Source organism: Contarinia nasturtii, unplaced genomic scaffold (genome assembly GCF_009176525.2).
Source record: "Contarinia nasturtii isolate CC-2019 unplaced genomic scaffold, AAFC_CNas_1.1 Cnas_scaffold_414, whole genome shotgun sequence".
Taxonomy (NCBI): Eukaryota; Metazoa; Arthropoda; class Insecta; order Diptera; family Cecidomyiidae; genus Contarinia; species Contarinia nasturtii.
This window is the reverse complement of record NW_022197768.1, coordinates 1743460-1763641: the sequence shown is the minus strand read 5'-3', so window position 1 is coordinate 1763641 and position 20182 is coordinate 1743460. Positions and strand designations below refer to the sequence as shown.

Genomic DNA, 20182 nt, shown 5'->3' with positions numbered 1-20182 from the left:
TGAAGATGGTGTCTGCAATAAAACAAGTTTTTTTCATATTCATTTATATCCATGACTTAAAATTCCTTCAAAAATTAAACATTTTTGCCTAATTGTTTACCTGTGGATGTTCTCGTGCATCGTCCGATGCACTAAATTCACATTTAATGTTTGATGCTGTTTTTGACTTCGTAGCTTCTGCTATCGACAAGCTACTTTTTCCCTCATGTCAATACTGGAATTGGAATGAAAAAAAAAATGTAATTTAATCAAATGAAATACAAAAACAAACATGTGGACGATATGCAAATACAAACCTCCAAATGGCTCTTTGCGTGAATCGACCATTCGTCTCGTGTCGCAAACATCCTTCCACATAGTTCACATGACCATGATAGCGGCTGATTCGTGCCATGATTTTGAATTGAGGCATTACTACTTTGTTGGTTTATCGGTTGCTGATTGTGCATGCCTCCATGAAGAAGATTATTTGATGCCGATTCTTGATGCAAATGTGTATGCATTAAATTCTGTTTATTTTCATTATTTCCAGGTTTCTTTTTTACATCTAAGAAAAACATTTTTGAACGATATTTTGACGGTAAAACAAAACTTATTGAGATTTTTTACCTTCTGAATTCAAATTATTCAGTCTTTTTCCTAGCGGAGCTATATTTGTCGGTGTGACATGTTTGAATTTGTTCATGTGAATAACTAATTTATCCCGACGAGCGAAAGCCTTATCGCAAACCTGAAACAAAAAAAAAATCAAAAGTAATAAACGTTTGATGTGAAATGTAACAAATTCACTACAAATTGATAACACAAACCTCGCAAATATAGGGCTTCTCTCCGGTGTGAATTCGCATGTGAATTGTCAATTTATCTTTTCTAGCTAACGCTTTGCCACACACTGTACACTCAAAAGCTTTCGTTGATGATGCTGTAAATAAAGGTTAATTTTTGGATTTTGTTCGATTTTTACTACTATATCAAATTATCTCATTAAAGAAAATCGGAATTGTGCCAATCTACACTAACTTTTGGCTGGTTTTCGTGTATTTTGTGATGCTTGTTGAACTTGTTGTAGTGCCTTAAGTCGGCTGGCTGGATGCATCGAACCGCCTTCGATATATGGTTCAATGAACGGTATTAGATTCGGTCGCGGAACATTCGGCGGAATGTCAGAGGGCGACCAATTGCCCAGACTTTGTAAGACCCGAACTCCACTTTCATAGCCCATTCCAACATCATCAGGAACGGTAAATGTGTTCTCTACAACGGACGATGCAGTTGTTGGTGTTGGTATTTGTGGTCCCTAATTTAATAAAACATCGACGTTATTTCAATGCACCCAAACAATTTCACCAAAAACAAAATTTTCAATCGTACCTTTATTGGATTCGTATTTAAATATGGATTTGAAATATTAACCGAATTGCTTGGATGTGATCCGCTGTGATTTTGATTATTCACCATACTTTGATTGTTGGCTGTGGAATGGTTTTGTGCATGCTTATTCAATTGTATTGATACATGATGCATGTGCTGTTGAACTTCCATATGCGCTTCTAAGTATGAATTTTTTTGCTCTGTAGTCATTTTCTCAACGTTAACAGTTCCGTTCTGGTATCAGTAAATTTGTTTGTACAAAAAGTATAAATTGTCAATCATCGTCGAATTATAGAAATGTATTGAGTATAAAACAAAATAGAAGTTACCGTAAAATTAATTGTTGCTGTAACGGCTCGCATTGATTCCGAATAGTTTCGAAGCACTGTATCACTCTGTACACATATCGCTTTCCATTCATAAAACTGTTCCAATCGCAAAACGCATCGTTCGCAAATTTTCTTCGGAAGAAAGTCGTCTTTGGATATCTACAAATGATTATATATCAATCATTTGACATTGCTAACATAAGTCAGACATATCGGATGGTTTCTATTTATTATATCTGATATTTATATAGTATTTACCGCTATTGGAAGAAATGAGCGCACTTTGTAGAGTATTTGTCGTTGTTCGGCTTCTTTTTCAAATAAATTAATTTTGGCTCCGTGTCTTAATGAACAGAATCGACATAGATCGGTGAAAGCGGTAAAATTCATCTCATTTGCATCGCTGTCTGTTTGTGTATTGTTTAGCATGACCGCCATTTTTTGAAATTTTCTTTAAATTCGTTTGTTTTGCTTGGTTTGGTTTTGTTTTAAATATCACATAAACACACACACACACACAATTTTATCAAACTTAATCGAAATGTTTTAGTCATTATAGACAGTTTTAGCACTCGAAAGATTTTTTGCCATCACACTAGTTATTCATAGTCTGTATAGTTATTCTATCTTTCGTTCGACAAGAGTATGAATGGGAAAAATCAATATTTTGCATCACCCCAACTAAATGATGATAACGTACCACACATATGAATCTTTAAAACTGATAGCACACAAATTGAAAACAATTTACTTTTTTCAAAAGTTCATAACACATTTATTATCGCTTTGAATTTTTTTTCTTCCTGAACAATTCATGTTCAGGTAAGGAATTTAATAATGAAAAGAAAGTCAAATTCCTTTCGATACAGTCCGGCTTTGTTGATTATTTGGATTAGAAATAAAAAACTAAAGGGCGCCGCCACCCAGATTTTATTCTCTTTATCGCGCAACATTTAGACGCCGCTTGCTGCTGTTCACTTCTATCTACAGTGTTGCCGACATATTTAAGTGTTTAACATTGGTTTAGATGGTGACGCCAACAATTTTAACTCGGATTTTTTTTTAAATGTTTCGTTATGTGAGGATATTTAATGTGCTTTTGTTTTCGCATTTTATGCATATAACAACAACAAAAAAAATCAACAACAAAGTGTTTTGAATTGATTATCATATTTCACCTTTTAAATATACATTCTTTTTTCATTTGATATCATTTATGAGTTAGATAATTTAGTTAACAAATAATAAAATGGTTGAACTAGCAAACCAAAAGACTTTGAATATCGATGAATTGGGGGCTGGTTGACACAGTTTTGAAGATACAAGCGTAGGATGATAAAATATTGGAATAAAAACGAAAAAAAAACTATGATAAAATGTTAAAAACAATTCTGTTTTTCTTTTGCACAAACAGGTGTTTATTCAACTGTGTGAATCGTATACACATTGTAAATTTAATTCAGCAATTGTCATTATTGACTTTTTTGTTATTCATTTTTTGCTACTCTGGCCATGATCGAAGGTATCATAATCCAATTCCGGTCCCATCCAATTGTGGAACTTTTCGATGAAATATTGGACATCTTCTTGATTCACCGGTTTTTCTGCATTGATTTTCTCTACATCTTCCTCTGAAATCCAAATGTACTTCTTAGCTACCTCATAAGCTTTCTTAACTTTTTCCCAAGATATCATTGAAGTTGATCTGTCAAGTTTTTTTCCATTGCCTTTGGGTTTGGGGGCTGCTCCAACGTTAGAAATTGCCTGTTAAAAATATAAATAAGAAAAAAATCCTTTTTTATTTATCTAAAATACATGTATACCTGGCAAACGATGACTCCAATGAAAAGTAGAACAAAAATGTTTCGATTCAACATCTTTAAAAAGATAGATTTTAATTTGGGGAATTTCGTCAAAAAAAAAAATGTGACTTCAATATTGAAAACCTCACTGCTTAATGATCATTTTCATCGAATGGAGTTTATATATGCTTTTTACGGTGAATCCAACACTCCATGTGCCGAACTATACAAACAATCCAATACTCCACGTGTTGTTTTCGAGACAGCAATTATTTATTCAACTGAAGATAAATTCAATTTTTTTTATTTTTTGGAATATTTTCATAAGTAATATAGATGTTTTCATATTTCTTCAATATTGCAGGATAGAAACAATTAGAAACGTTATTACGTAGTTTGCGAATAACATTGCTTAATACACGAATACGCGTGTGCCTGAAATATGCGTAAAATATTTCAAAATATTTAGACGATAATAAATACTTGGTATTACAGCCGATATTGAACGATAGCTGTTATTCTTTAATCAACCAAAAAATTAGTTAATAAAATTGAATAATAATTGAATAAAAAAACGTTGTGTGGTCCCATTGAAATAACATTATAATTTTATTTCGAAAAAAAAAAAAACTCACAATGGGGTTTCGGCTAATGCTTACTTAAAAATAAAACATTTGAAAAAACTTAACAAATAACTATTGAAAATCCACAAAAACAATGCCAACATCTAAAAAATTATATCACATTTATATCTCAAAGAGTTTTGTTCCGGTTTGACTTGAATTGTAACATATTGTACATGTTTTCTATCAATTGAAAACAATGTTATCGGTCCACTGTCGAACAACGCCGGTATTGAATCGCTAAAAATAGACCAACATTTGGATAGTTAGCAATAGTCGATTATAAATGTATGGTAAACATATCAGGATACCTGAGCAAAGGTGGTAATAAATGCCAGCAACGATCGTTTTGGTGGTCGGCAATATTTTTTGCCGGCTTCTTGGCAACACACATTTGGAAAGCAGTCCAATGTATTGTTACAAGGTTTTGGATATAAATCGTAAACGGTTGGCGGTGCTGGTGTACATTGTAAATAGCTCGACAGCATATCGATGGCTAAAAAAATCAAATTTAATTATTACTGATGCGATCACATGTGATATCACATTTAATGCTTACGATATGCTAGTTGTTTTCCAACGGGCAAAGTATCTAGCTCTGGACGTGATGTACGGCAATACTTGTTCAGACCATCGGGACAGCAAATGCGGGGCCAACAATCATGATCCGAATTACATGTTTTCAATTCCCAAAATAATTCGGCCAATGGTTCTTTAGGACATTTTCTTGGAATCAGACCGAGTATCGCTGAAAATATTTATTAAATTGAATCACATTTAATGTAGAAACAAAAAGATATGAAAGAATCATCAATGACTTACGTTCATGGCGTTGCTCTTTCAATGGCTTCGGTACACCTTTGACACATCGTTTGCTATTGAATTGTCTGCAACAGCGGTATTCTTTACCAATGCTTACACAATTCGCGTGCCTCGAACAATAGTGTGGAAAAAATGCAAATTCCGATGTATTTGGGCATTCATATGGATCTGATTTTTCTTTTCGCACTTTTGGTGCTGGTGTTGTCGTTAATTTTCCAGCCGCTTGAATATTTGACGATTTTTGTGATGATGTTTGTGACGATGATTCAATGACATCACCGATCACTTTAATATTTGCGTCATTCGACACCTTATCTTCAAGTGTTGTCTTCGTTTCGATCGGTAAAACATTCAGTGCTAGTTGATAATAATTTAAAAAGGCTAAAATTATTATAGAAAAAAGTCTGCTTGTGACAAAATGATATATACAAAAATATGAATTAGCAAAAGCTAATCAACAAAAAAAGATCATATAAAAAATCTATTGGTCAATTGATCAATCGTTTGCCCCAAATACATAAGTTTGTGCATTTTGTAACTGCTGTACGCTCTTCTCAATTTGTACGAGATTCAGCTGCATTAGAGAATGGACGAATCATCTACTGATTGTGAAAGCAAATGCAACGACACATATGTACGTAGTAAATTCCCAATACGGGCAAAGTAAAACACCGCGTCGCAGAAAATAAATGTGTCTTGACGTGACTTGCAAAAAAAATATCATTGACCTTTTTTTAAAAAAAAAAACACACACACACAATCGAATGTTGATTGATGTTCACAAAAGGGTTAAATGGTCAAATTAGTATTTTTTAAATACCATTGTATTCTATCAGTTGATTGAGCATACTCAGAAAAACGTCATAACAAAAAAAACATGTTTTTATGAGTTCGATTTTAAGCCGAATTAAATCACAATATCACTTTCACGCGACCTTGCACATGTGTACAAAGTCTGATTGTAAATTTCCACTTCGAAAACAAAAGTAGATCATGTAATAGTGAATTTTAAAGGCTTCATGTATCACCTTGTCATCTTAGAACCAAAGTCTGGACCTTAACATATTTAGTAAATATTATTTACGCATTTATATTATTGATAGTATTTGTTCTTTGGATTTAAGAAAAAGATTGCAAAAAAATTTGAGTTTGAAACCAAATTTATCGAACGATAAAATGCAACAATTGGACCAACCACATTTCAACTCCATACACTTGTCTCTTACTTCATATTAATTTAACCAATTGGCTGCAAAGAAAAAAATGGTAGTCAAAGAAAGGTGTTAAATTCACTAACTTGCAATCAAACCGCACACCTTCTTTCGCTCTGACACAAATACACTCACATTCAAACACACTCTGTTTTATTCCGTCACAACGAAGTTTGACCTTTTGGATTCATATGATCGAGAGTGATACACAGAAGTTGACTGCATAATTTTTATTCATAATTTTGTTAAAATATCAAGATTTATTTCATTTGGGCAGTGTGTATACATTTAAAAAAAAAATAAAGTCACAGTTGTAATTTGGCATAATTTATTATGAATGTTTATCGACTGCAAGCACCTCAATAGAGAAAGAGAAAAGAGAGTGATAGAGATTGCCAAATGCTTACCTTCAACAACAACGACCGAATATAGTTTATGCAAACAGATGTACATGATTGTTAAAGAAGTATAAGCATTCAAATATCGATTACATTCAAATTAAATGGCGCATTCAAGTCGTTTTATCCACATACACAAATTTGCCAAAATATACTTTGGCTGTTTGAATTTGTTTGGGCAGTAGTTTGTGACCGGGTTATTCATTCATTATTATATAACATTTGTGTGTGTGTTTATTTCAATGTTCACACTCATCGCAATCGTAACATCGAAGCAAATTTTTTGCAATATTGTTTTTGTTTCTTCACAACGAACTCTTGAAATAGTAATAGTTTGGCAGTCACAATTGAGCAGAACCCTTTATCAATTTAACCTAGATTTGATGATATGAACATATAAACTACTTACACGTTAAATTAACTCGAAACGGTTGATCACTGTTTGATTTTGAATTTGTTTCAATTGAACGAATAGTCAGCTCTTTTTGAATATTATCACCCGAAATGCCATTGCCATTAATAGCAACTAATATACAAAACACTTTAAAAAAGACTTTCATTTTCAGTTCGAAATTGATCGATTTAGAATTGATCAATGCACAATTATGAATATTTATTTGGGATTTTTTCGTATATATTTTTAATGTTCGCCACACATGAGAAAAAAAAACTCTGATATAATTTTGGATATTTTTTGCTTGTTTTTTCGTTCATTGAAATCACTTAGTGAGTTTTTAGTTGATTTTTTTCCGAATTTTGAACTTTTCCATTTGCCACCATGATTAATTGGATTTTAGAAAGAAGAGCCACGAATCATGATGTGATCGCTTCGAATGTTGCACTAGCAATAACAAAAACATAAATATGTGACACAGTTACATGCGACATATTCCGTCCAAAGCATTTTTACTACTCAAAATGCAAAATGAGAATGAACGACAAAAAAAATCCGATTTATATTATATGAAACAACAGGCATCAAACAATGATCATGTTGGTCGCTCTTCAGTTTCGATGTTTATTACAATGCAAACCAGTGGTAATTTGTATGTGTGAATGGGCACTGAGCATATGTGAGCAGCGCACAAACAGACGCCAATAATCTCTTTCATTCATTCGAAATTGGTGTGGTTTCGTTGGTTGTGTGCACGTAAAGTGCTGTAACTTGTGAAAATGCTGAACGGCAACGCTTCAACACCATGTATTGAGTATACATATGTGTAACATGTGCTTGGCTAGAGTTGGAGGTCATCTGGATTTTGATTTCAATAATTGCCATCATGAAGACGTTCGCCAGTTTCAGAAATATGCGTGCATTGTTGAATGCGTTTGAATTCATGTTCATTCCTTCCTATCTCATACACTGCGGCGATAAATTCGTTTTTCAAACTATTTAGCTATTTAAAATAAAATACCATTTATTTTTGTTACTGTTCTGCTTTTCAACGATAGCAAAACAATTAAAAATTATAATAATAAGACACGTGCATTTTACGCGACTTTTTTGAAATGCGGCTACTAAAATGATCATAAAAAATCAAATACCGCTACGAATCGATATAAAATGGTAGCTGTAAACAAATGACAAAGGAGAAAAAAGGTGTTTATTTTTTGTAACAGCTTTTGGAATTGTTATCTATCCGCATTATTAACTAATTAATTCAAGGTAAATTGCACAACGGTTATACATATCATATATATATTTGGTTGATTTTGTTTACTGTTTTCCAGAGGAAATCAAGGTTTATTCTACGAAAAAAATATAAATATATATATAAAAATTTCGATATAAAATGGTGCAATGTGAACTTATTGCGGTGTTGCTGTTTCACTTGATAAAGCCAATGGAGTATCATTGAAAACAACGAATCGATAATTCTCATGCAAAACACTTCGAAGTTCTTGTGCATGTGCCCAATCTCTTGTTTCGCATACTACTTTAACCTGCAAATAGCCTCCCAATAAAATCTTCAATTCTTAATTTAAAAAAAAACGCAAAGACTTATTACCTCAACGCTGTAAATATCTTTGAGCCAAGCCCGTTCGTGCATTATATCTTTAATCGTTACACCAATATTTGCCAAGAGTCTACACAATTGTGCTATGCCACCCGGACAATCATCCAATGTAACGTTGAATCTGTTGGACAATTAAAAAAAAACCGAGTATTTTGATATTTGAATTTCGTTTGGAGAAAGTTGCCAAACCTCAGAAGACGACCTTCAGATGCTAGGCCTCGTTCTAGACATCGCCCAAATGTTGTGGTATCAATATTTCCACCACACAAAAGCAACACAACTCTAAATTATGAAATAAACAAAGCACAATAAGATTATATCAAATGCCATGAATTCGAATAATTTTTAATTACTTTTTATTTTCGAATTCGTTCAACTCGCCTGCAAAGTAAAAAAAAAAAAGAATAACGATTTTATTTGAAATATTTTAATTTATGGCTAATATTTTTACCTGCCAATATTGCAGCTAAACCGGCTGCCCCAGCGCCTATTTAAGAAAAAAACAACAGAATATTTTTCAAGTAAAAACAATTTGTGAACACTCAGAGTAGATATGTGAAGTGATAATGTTCAACTTCATGTACTGCACCTTCCACGACCACTGAAAATAAAGATTTTTTGTTTTGAAAATAAATCAATATCCATAAATGTACATTTTACATATGCTGAGACAAAATAAAATTACTTTTTTCTTGCTCCACAAGACGAAGTATAGCTAAAGCAATCCACTCTTCTTTCACAACAATCATTTTGTCTATCAATGAACGAGCCGTTTTGAAACTGTTAAATCCAACCACTGAAATTCAATAAATATTTAGACATTTCTCACTCCATTGTCCATTAATTTATGAAATTTACTTGGAACAGCCAATCCATCGGCCAATGTTGGTTCAATTTTAACACCAATTGGTTGACCTAAAAAAAGGAATTGTGAAATTCGAGAAGCTATTCAATTGCTAGTGAGATTATTTTTTATCCAAACCGCGCTCCAATGCTTTCGAAAAACTTGGACATTTCTCGGATTCAACGCCCTAAATGATGAATATTCAAAGTTAATTTCAAACAGACATGCAATTGAAAGAGAATGAATATTTACAATAATTTTAGTTGTTGGACTCATTGATTTGACTGCAGTTGCGACTCCAGCGATCAAACCACCACCTCCTGTTATATGATTTTTGATCAATGATTATGAATCAATGAAGTTCAATTTGTCTATACAAACCAACAGGAATGACGACAGCATCGGGATACGGAACTTGTTCACATATCTCCAGTCCGATAGTACCTTGACCGGATATGATGTGGGGATGATCATATCCATTTATGTAAGTGAGTCCTATTCAAATTACGAAAAACTATTTATATTTGTACCAGAAATAGCAAAATGCGATGTATAAATCATACCACGCTCTTTTGATATTGATAATGCATAACGTTTTGCCTCTGCCATTGATGCTCCCTTAAATACAAATCAATACAATAAAATTGCAATCGATCATCCAAATGGTTTGTCTTTGATACATACATTAACAAGGACTTCTGCTTTGAAATTACGACATTTTTGAATTTTCATGATGGGCGCTGTTACTGGCATCACCACAGTGCATGCAATACCCAATTTATAAGCATGATAACTCAAACCTTGTGCATGATTACCCAATGATGCCGATATAACTCCATTCTTCCTTTCTTCATCACTCAATTTTAACAAGGCATAGCGTGCACCGCGCTCTTTGAAACTACAAATCAATTTCGAATTATCGATAATATCAAGTGGAATGTAGCCAATCGGCCATATTTCGAAATAATGAACTTTACTTTATGAAATATTGATTTAAAAAAAACTATAAAATGTTGTTGCATCGTTTATTATGACTCAAGAAATCAAAATCAAATCCAAATAAAAGTATAATCGTTTTACCTTCCAGTAAATTGGAGGAGATCTTTTTTCAAATATAAATCCATGTTGTTGTACGATGCTCTAGATTTCTATAGAAAAAATCCGATTTTTTTTTAAATTGAAGAACTTTAAATAGATGTATGGAACTGTGTTAAATCTATTATTACCGTGCATGGTGTGTATTCAATTCCTGATTTAATCAGATAAGAAGCGGATGTGATATCTTGAAATGTAATTTTCACTGGTTTTTCGGCCACACAATTTGGATCAACAACTTCAATGTCACCATTACATTTTACCGTATCCTGAGAATCAGCCATTTTTTTCGTTCTTTAAAATTTTTAATTCATCCAAAAATAAATTTAAATAAATAAAAAATATGCCACGATCAGCTTCTGTCAAACGATATTATTTGTGCCAGAGGAATTCACTGAATGTCGGTCAGTCTGGCGACCACTCTTCATTTTAATCGCTGCAAATTTTGTGATAATTTTTTTTTAATTATCTCAAAATCGTTATCGATCCATATTACGAAGTAAGTTATATATGCTTGAGACGACCATACAGTTACTGATAAAACTCAGACAATGTATTACCAATACCATATTCAGTTCAATCGGTATATTAACAAAAATAAAAATTTAAAGTAAGCTGAGCTATCTACGACGAATCTGATTACGTTTGTTCTTGGACGTTCTCAATATTAATATTGTATATAGTCAAGAAATTATATTCAAATAAAAATGCACGAAGAACATTACTATTTTATAAGAAAACATAAAACATCAAATACGTTTTGATTCGTGCACATTTTTCAAATATCTTCAACGGTTTTTTTTTGCATACGTTTGACGTTTATGTTCATTTTTACTAATTACCAGCGTCTGAATATTTTACATTGAAAATAATTCCAATTTTATGACCGAATTTATTATTATTATTGACATTTTAATTAATTACAACCATTGACACTGATATTATGACACAAGAGTGCATAAAACAAATTGAACTATACAATAGCCATACTTTTCAGAATTCTGAAACAAAATCAAAATGTTAATGATTCCAATAAAGACACAACCTCCTCAAGAAACAGAATGTTTTTTTTTCTTTCAATTAAATCATTTAATACTGACATTATTTGGTTTTGCAAAACTTAATATTTATTCAATGTTTTTTTTTTTTTTTGATATCAGAAGGAAACTAGAAAGTGATTCTGTTGTATAGATTTGTTCGCTTTCATTCGGATGAGTGTATTACTTAACATTTACATTTGAGAGTTTTCAATTTTTATGGTTCGAAAAAAAGTCGATGAACTTGATTCTGTTTCAGCGCTCGATTGCACATTGGACATTTCTTGCGCGTTTTGATCACGTTTCGAATGCATGGACCACAGTACAAGTGACCACACATTGTAGAGAGAATTTCATCGAAACCATATGTTTCCAAGCAAATTGGGCACTTTGTTTTGTGACTGGGTGCTGCTGGAGCATCGGCGACAGCGGCAACGGCATTTGATTGATTGTTCGACGACGACGACGACGACGTTTCGGGTTCATTCAATTGATTGGCATCTGGTGGGCGTGTGTATGAAGTATCTGGTGTATCGCACAAATCAATTGTTGCAATCGTACGAAATCGTTGTGAACCACGTGACTCGGTCACAAAAATTACATCTTCTTCGTCATCATTTGCAGTGGGTCGAACTGTACGTGGACTTGTGTCATCAATCAGCACTACGCTATCTGTAATTTCAACATCAATATGATTAATTTTATTTTATTTGGCCAATAACAGCATTTTGTGATTTTTATTTTTATCAAAAATATTTTTACCATCGACATTGTTGTTGGCTGAAGCTTGCAGCTCATTGGCTGCGGCTTGTGCCGATGTACTGGCTGTAGGTGCAATATTACTTGCCACTTCTGTGGCTTCTCTCTGGGCAGTGGCAGAAGCAGCATAACGGTGTTCAAAATCAATTGTATCAATAATGATGGTGGCATCGCTGTCATTAACATTTTCGCTGACACTGTCATCTAAAAACAATAAAGCAAATGATAAATTAGTTACATTGAAATTATTTAGATCTATGTAACTAAATATTTACGGATATTGGCATTTCTTGGACGTTGTGATTCGGAAATTGCCGCAAGCAAAATATCAACTTCGCGTTGCAGTCTGTCTGTTTCTTCGTCTCTGTTAGTATTTTCTTCTTGACACAATTGATCGCCCGAGTCTATAAATAGAAAACGATAGAGTACACAGAATGTTAATCAAATTTATTTTTTTTAATTTATCGATGTGAATTTTGAAATCCAATGTTGTTTTTTTATGATTATAAGCAATTTGATTATTGAAAAGAACAAAAGGAAAAACACATAAATCAAATGAGAAATTCATATTTAAGGTTATGTGATATTTGTTAAAGATTTTCCAAACAATTTCTATGCATTCAATTAAATATTGAGATGAAAATTCCTCTTCTTTATTTTCTTCCCAAACATTTTTTCAATGGGTTTATTGTGGCACAGAGCAGCAAGTCGATGCCGAATATTGAAGTGTTACTTTGATTGGATAAGTAACCAATACCATACACTGAGATGTATAAACAGTGCTTTGCATTGTATGTCAAATTCTTTTTAAACAATAAACTATTTAACGTACAAACGGTAAATATTTCATCATTTTCCGTCCGATCAGAAAAATCCATATCAATTGAATTTTTTGTACATAATTCGAAAACAAACATGCAAACAAGTAAAATCGATTAGTCATTCTCTGTCCAGATAATATATGGCTGAGATTTTAACTTCATTTACGCAATAATAATTTTTAAAACTCATGATCTATATCAATAATTGATGTCAAAACATTATACTCACTAGAATTTTGTTCTAATTCCGGGGAATTAACCATAGCATCATCATTCACTTGTTCGGCAGAACCAGTCGCTAAATCATTTTCATCGACGTTCATTATTTCAACGCTTGTGTCAATTTTATCTTCATCTAATAAGTAAATTATCAAAATACAAAGAAATTTAACGGAATATTCTAAGAAAACCATTCAACCGATTCGTTTAGTTGCTAATGAAATAAAAAACGTCTTACTTGAATTGTCTGTGTCCAACGCATCTGTGTGTGTAGTTTCATTGGTTCTACAAATTTTTGACTCAATTTGTTGCGTACTTGCTATTTCTGTGACATTCATTTTCCGATTACGTTTACGTGTATTCATATTATCTATTTCTTTTTTGCACCCGCAAAAAAAAATAACCAAACGAAACTCAACGTGAAACCAAATCAATAAAACGAATCGATGATATTTAATAAATTTGTGAAATTGTTTATTGTGCACACCGAAAATTGTATCGGTGTTTCTGCGAATTCGGTTGTTGCTTACTCTTTGTTGTTGAACAGTCGTGTTGTGAAATGTCAGTGCATGTTTTAATCTGTCAATCCACCATCGTATTTTGTTTTGTTTTCACCGAACAACCGATATAAAGATATGGTTATCGATTAACAGATGGCACTGTTTAATTCATTCAATATATATTTTCGGAGCTTTACGTTGTGGCGGTAGTGTAAATTCGCCATGAATTCGCTTCGAATTCTGAAGTTTCATTGTGACAATTCAATTCAATAAACATGCTTTATTTACTTGTATCTTTTGATGCTAACGTATAGAAAAGAACAAATTGCCAATAATATTCTATTCGGCGGTATTCGAAACAAAAAAGACAAACAATAAAAGTGACTATGGAAATAGATACGAACCCAACCGAATATAGTGATGTTTTATTACGTCCTATGAATTGCCGATTAAATCCTCATACACGATCCGATGGTTCAGCAATGCTAACACAAGGTAAACTATTTTAATCATAAAATACCGAGGAGAAATGAGCTATTTCAAAATTATTTTAGGGGATACGGCGGTGACAGTAACTGTAAGCGGTCCCATGGAAGTGAAATTGCACAATCTACAAATTGACAAGGCTCATGTGGAGGTGTACTATCGCTCAAAATCCGGTCTACCCAGTATTGCCGATAAGTTACGCGAAAAAATCATCCGAGACACTTGTGAATCGGCGCTCCTCACTGTACTCTATCCAAGATCATCGATATTTTTGCAAATCCATGAAATGGAAAATGCTGGCGGTGTAAGTGATATTTTATTAAGTGATTTTGAAGAAATAATATTCTAACCTATATTTGGCTACTTTCTTATTGCAGTTGCTTGCCTGTGCGGTGAATGCTTCCTGTTTGGCACTTTTAAATAGTGGATTATCAATGAAATCACTTTTGGCTGGTGTACATTGTGCAATTAATAGCGACAATGAACTAGTATTGGATCCCGATCAATTAGTTTGCGAACATGCTGTTGCAAGTCTAACATTTGTATTTGAAAGCATAAATCGGAATGTCGTTGCCGTTTACACAACCGGACGATTTACAATCGGTCAATATAATGATGCAGTGATAAAATGTCGACATGCCAGCGATATAATTTTTAAGTTTTACAGAGAAATAATCCAAAAATTTGCAACTCATGCGACGAATACAAAAATCGATTCAGAAAATCCTATTATATGTCAAGCCTGAACGTTGAATAATAATTTAAATTGACCTTTTTGGAGGAAAACCATTTCGTTCAACTTTTTTTTTCTTTTTTTCATTTTTTCTTTTGCAAGAGCATATGGACTGACTGTGTTACAAAGCGGGAAAAAGGAAGAGAAAGTCCAATACTATTACTTTAAGTAGTTATGACGTGCGTAATATGCCAAGCACCAAGAAATATGATTCAAATGTTACATTTCTGTTTGGTTATTGTCATGCACTTTTTTTTGTAGATTTTCAACAGAAGAATTGGTTGGTATGCATAATTTGTTGTGTTGAGGTAATAATTATAAATCCATTGCACGCTATACAACGAGCGACCGGCGAATGAATTGCATAAGCCCCAACTAAAGTGTTCGTTTTTGTTCTTTATGAAATGTATGGCCGTCAAAAAATTATTTCCATTTGTTTCTTCCGTCGTCGTCGTCGTGGTTGTCGGTCGGCGATGGCTTCATACTTTATTTGTCATGCGGCCATCATCAAATAGGCACGCAATTACTCATGTACACATCACACATCGACTTTAAAATGGTTGTGTGCGCAGCTTGGGCCAATTCAACGGATATATTCACCAAATGAAATGCTGTGGTGTATAGTGAAATGGCAGATTATGTATTGCACCAATCATTAGCTATACCATTTTCTTTGAACGTGAAGAAAGCGAGTAAAAATAAAATAGAAACGAACAACAACAACAACAAAAAACAAATGCAATTGCGCTGTGCTAAATACCAATTTATGCATGGACATAGGCTGACCTACGCGATTCGTTTTACGTGCAAATTGATACCCGACAACTAAACACGCGAATAGGTTCTGCTTCGTTTCACCGCACACTCATCTAAAAAAAAAGGAAGAAAACAAGCAGCCAACACACAAACAAGAAGAAATAAAAAGAGAAGGCGAAGATAGAGAGGGAGAGAAAATATAGAAAATGAAGAGTGCAACACAATAGAGAATAAAAAAGAAACCATTTGAACGTTGAGCGACGAATGAAATGAATGCGTACCAAAGACGAACAGCGAATGTGCAAGTATTAACGTGTAAATGTAATTGCATGTTTACTTGCCAGTCTTTACATTTTGGTCAGTGCTGCCGTTGCTGATTTTGTCATGTCGCCCGGTGGTTTCCACAATTTAAGTTTCCACTGTTTTGCATGTTTGATTCGTTGTTTGTCCTTTTTAAACCATTCATCTTACCATGACGCAGAAAAGAGGAGAAAAAAATGTATAGAAGAAGACGAGAAAAAAAAAACCGTTCAACGAGTCGAGAATAGCCAGAGTGAACGGACAACATAATATGGTATATTAATGAGAGACACGCCTGCCACGATAGACACATTTCTTATGCTGTTTGTCGCTCATTGGTTGCACAATCGGATTCGACATTTGATGAGCTTATGATGTAAATGTCGAATTAAAATCGTGTGCAAATTGAATGAAGGAATTTTCTACGCCGCATTTCCACATGCACATTTCGGAACAGAACATTTTCAATACAACAAACTGCCGATTATATCGATAGATCTAAAACAAATTTGTGATTTGGACGTTCGATATTACATTATGCCAATGTACATTCAACGTTTTGCATTCAAAAAGGTGACTCCGTCTCAATAGAATAATTGACTCTGTTGAAAGAATGAGCGGCCCAAAGAACGGCCCAGAAAATAGCTTTTAAGCCGACAAATTCTGAACGGCCAATGCCGAGCGAAAGAGAGAAAAAAGGCACGGGAACAAAAAAAAAACAACAACAACGAAGAAACAATCATTCAGAATAAAATTGAGGCAAACAAAATAACAATCAGCAAGAATATTTATCAATAAATTATCAACGGAACAATTTATTGAAATGCAGTAATTGCGTTGGAACTAATTTTATTTCGATGCATTTATTTCATGATATCCCGCAGACATCGTGTGTCGTATAATTTGTGAAATTCTTGATATCGGCTGCTAATATGGGCACCAGCAATATGCACAAAATATCAACAAAATGAAGCGAGCATAGTGCCTCTATCAGAGAAAGAGAGAAAAACCAATTTTGCAATTTGCATTTCTTATTTTTTCGGGTGAATATTACTTAAGCATGTAGTCGCGTTTATCTGTTTCTATTGGGAAAATTCATTGGTGTGCGTTCATAAATAACTCGTGTGCATCGTTCGAGGATAACAGATATTGCTAAATCGACGCTATGATTCTGTTACGTTCTATAGTGCATTCGTATTTTAGTCCACCGTAAAATGAGCGAAAAATAAATATAATATGTATTCAAAATGCACTCACATATCGAATTCCTGTTCATTTGATTACACGGCGATTTCATTTTCGATGTGGTTTCTCTCTCTATCTCTCTCATTTCGTTGCATTGTGTTATCTTCTCCTCGTGCTTCTTACCTGCTTTTCGTGCAATTTCGTTATGGTCTTTATTCTTGTGAATTTTTTTGTTTTCAATTTTTTTCTCTTTTTTTCAAGTTTTTGATTGAGTTTTGTGTAGGTTGTGCATTTGCTTTAATGAAGACTAGTCACATCCTTCGAGCGATTTTCGTTTATTTGAATCATCATGATTCCAAAACGATGCCAGATTCAAATTTCATACGTAACATTTCCGTCTTGCATATATTACTTCATTTTTATTCATTTGTTTTTTTCTTTCAATTCTTTTTTATGAGCTTATGTTAAATGAATGTTAAGTTTACGTAACTTTATCAAGACGAAAAACAAAGGACAATTTTTCATTCATGACAAATCTTCTATAATGTGTTCATGATCCTCTTTTTTCGTCATCTTCAAAAACAAAGGAATAAACTGTTGTGTAACTATTTGATTCGCTAAGAAAATTAATAAAATAATCATAGAGAATGGTAATCTCTCAATTTACTATTTGAACTGGAAATATTAAGAAAAAAAAATCGTACAATGCATTGATATAGTCAGTGATTCGATAAAGCTTTATGGATTTGCCTTATTTCCAATTCGTGTTCGGAAATTGTTCTACTTTTACTTTGCTTTCGTTAGAAAAGAATGGTTTTATTATGAATCGATTCCAAGCTTGTATCATTGATGCTTTTTTTGGTTCGTCATAAAAAAAATCCGCTCAATCTATATATAATAAGTTGTGCGCATAACAGCAAAATCAACTGTAAATTTTGCATAGTGTAATTTAAATTTGTTACAATGTATATGTTTATATATTTTTATTATTATTTTAAATTCATTCAACAATTTTATTGTCAAATTGCAATACAATGCGTTGTAAAAAAAAGCCAAAAAAATTATGAATGAGTACGATTCACTTGAATTGTGGTGATGCCATAATGATGGCAGCAATTTAAGACCTGCAATGGTCTGTGCATATAATTGTGTTTTGCTTGAAAGAATCAAGTTAATTTCATTGGTTAAAGTGATTTTAAATTACAATTTGCTCATATTTGATGGACACATGTCCATCAAAAAAAAAAAAAATCAAATTATATATCACATAACCATGGAAGGTGATTGCATTCAGTGAAAATTCATTCATTCATCAAATTCGTGCGAAGGAAACTAACCACATGGCAAACTAACCATTGAGTGAACACAAACAAAACGAAACTGTTTAAACTGTTTAATAATTCTTAACAGTTGATATCACAATAAAATATGTATTGTCGCAATTTCGTTTCTTTTTCATACGAAATGTGGCAAACCATTGAACATTGAACTTGGTGCCATGTGCATTTTGTGCACCTCCTTTGTTGTTTCTCTTTTCATCGGTTTTTGTTTGTCGTTGTTTGTTTCGCAAGACAATATTAGCAGCAATATCGAAACATTTTGATAATTTTTTTGTTTTATTTTATTTAAGACAACTTTTCATCATCACCCGTCCACATTCACAGTGATATTAGAACAAAACACTGAAAACAAAGACGAATATGAAGAGAGAGAAAGAAAGACGAAATACAACGAGCTACAAAATGAAAGAAACATAAAATTATAAAACGTTTGAGTAACCTGCAATTGCTAATTTCGGGTGATGATAATAACAATAATAGTGGGCCCGCGAATACTGTAAATGAAACCAATCGGCTGATTGGTACAAACTAAAGGCCTATGGCATTGGTGAATGCATCGAAGTAAAACAGACAAAAATAATAGCATTGAACTAAGTTATAAAAAAAAGGGGAAACACTGAAATGGCAACCACAACAAAGAGAAATTCAAGTGGTAAATAATATGTAATTAAGTGAGCGGAATCTGTATTTACGTTAAACACAAAATTATAGGATATATGAATAGTGAATGTATGGTTGCGATAGCGAAAAATGGAAGAAAGAATAAAAGAGCGAGAGATAGATAGAGCGATGGAGAATTGAGAGAGATTCAGTGCAATATCATTCACCGATTGCATTCCGATGCACGTTCTTATCAAATCGGTCTTTACTTAGTATTGTTGCTGCTCTGATCATGGTGCATTGCACGGCAAACGATCGCCGAACACCAACAGCTTCAATCTCAATACAATGTACTTCTACATCGAACCGTTTTTATTATGCTAACTTAGCGCGAACATACGAACGCTACCACATCATAATAATCATATGTTATTTGGCAGAAAGAGAAAAAATTGTATATTGTATATTTGTTTCCCTGCAATTCCTGTTCGTTTGAATTTTCCTATTATTTTTGATCCTATGTATATGTCTATAGACTTATAAGTGTGTGCAAGTGAACATGAATAATTCGCTGTTTTAGTTGTTTTTTTTTTTTTTGCTCGCTTAAATCCAATGAAATGGCCACACCTTAAACGGATATTAAATATCCACAGAAAACCGAACCAAAGAGGAAAACAGAAATGGAAAAAATGAAATAAAAAAAAAACTACACACACAACAGAACACAACAACTCGATCATCGTTTAAAATGGTATTTAAAGGCATGGTCGATGTTGTTGTTGCTGGCGTTTTTCGTTGTTGTTGTTGTTGTGTTATTATTTCATTTCATATGGACTTTCATCTTGTAACAAACAGCTCAAAGCAAATAATTCCGAAGGAAATTACAGTCAAACTCGAGAAGAGAACGATTCGCACAGCGAGGCAAAACAACGG

The 20182-nt window shown here is 33.1% G+C and overlaps 5 protein-coding genes across 6 annotated transcripts; 1 reads left to right on the top strand and 4 right to left on the bottom strand.

Moving 5' to 3' along the window:
• Nucleotides 1-165: 165 nt before the first annotated feature.
• On the bottom strand, nt 166-2583 carry LOC116338633 (myoneurin). Its single transcript, XM_031764028.1, has 8 exons — nt 1959-2583; nt 1701-1859; nt 1372-1605; nt 1021-1297; nt 810-922; nt 610-730; nt 297-547; nt 166-214 (listed from the first exon to the last, which is right to left on the bottom strand). The coding sequence occupies exons 1-8, from the start codon at nt 2136-2138 to the stop codon at nt 209-211; spliced, it is 1341 nt and encodes a 446-aa protein (XP_031619888.1). The 5' UTR covers nt 2139-2583; the 3' UTR covers nt 166-208.
• Nucleotides 2584-3067: 484 nt separating this feature from the next.
• LOC116338700 lies at nt 3068-7998 on the bottom strand. Of its 2 annotated transcripts, none has more exons than XM_031764116.1 (7): nt 6966-7998; nt 4948-5328; nt 4685-4873; nt 4437-4621; nt 4138-4365; nt 3524-3783; nt 3068-3464 (listed from the first exon to the last, which is right to left on the bottom strand). In XM_031764116.1, exons 1-5 carry the CDS (start codon nt 7114-7116, stop codon nt 4312-4314), a joined length of 960 nt encoding a protein of 319 aa, XP_031619976.1. In that variant the 5' UTR covers nt 7117-7998; the 3' UTR covers nt 3068-3464; nt 3524-3783; nt 4138-4311. The 2 variants fall into 2 exon arrangements, with proteins under 2 accessions (XP_031619976.1, XP_031619977.1); XM_031764117.1 differs by having other exon boundaries at nt 4948-5304; nt 6966-7994.
• A 144-nt stretch (nt 7999-8142) lies between these two features.
• Nucleotides 8143-10928, bottom strand: LOC116338699 (L-threonine dehydratase catabolic TdcB). The gene is made up of 16 exons (XM_031764115.1): nt 10645-10928; nt 10499-10566; nt 10103-10316; nt 9982-10036; nt 9800-9913; nt 9671-9738; nt 9557-9605; nt 9433-9489; nt 9260-9370; nt 9164-9175; nt 9026-9061; nt 8928-8955; nt 8764-8856; nt 8566-8695; nt 8366-8500; nt 8143-8305 (listed from the first exon to the last, which is right to left on the bottom strand). Exons 1-15 carry the CDS (start codon nt 10795-10797, stop codon nt 8366-8368), a joined length of 1323 nt encoding a protein of 440 aa, XP_031619975.1. The 5' UTR covers nt 10798-10928; the 3' UTR covers nt 8143-8305.
• Nucleotides 10929-11641: 713 nt separating this feature from the next.
• On the bottom strand, nt 11642-13907 carry LOC116338825 (E3 ubiquitin-protein ligase RNF4-like). Its single transcript, XM_031764323.1, has 5 exons — nt 13588-13907; nt 13360-13485; nt 12585-12713; nt 12313-12513; nt 11642-12222 (listed from the first exon to the last, which is right to left on the bottom strand). The coding sequence occupies exons 1-5, from the start codon at nt 13712-13714 to the stop codon at nt 11768-11770; spliced, it is 1038 nt and encodes a 345-aa protein (XP_031620183.1). The 5' UTR covers nt 13715-13907; the 3' UTR covers nt 11642-11767.
• Nucleotides 13908-14094: 187 nt separating this feature from the next.
• On the top strand, nt 14095-15124 carry LOC116338826 (exosome complex component RRP46). The gene is made up of 3 exons (XM_031764324.1): nt 14095-14344; nt 14404-14639; nt 14713-15124. Exons 1-3 carry the CDS (start codon nt 14236-14238, stop codon nt 15079-15081), a joined length of 714 nt encoding a protein of 237 aa, XP_031620184.1. The 5' UTR covers nt 14095-14235; the 3' UTR covers nt 15082-15124.
• The last annotated feature ends 5058 nt before the right edge of the window (nt 15125-20182 follow it).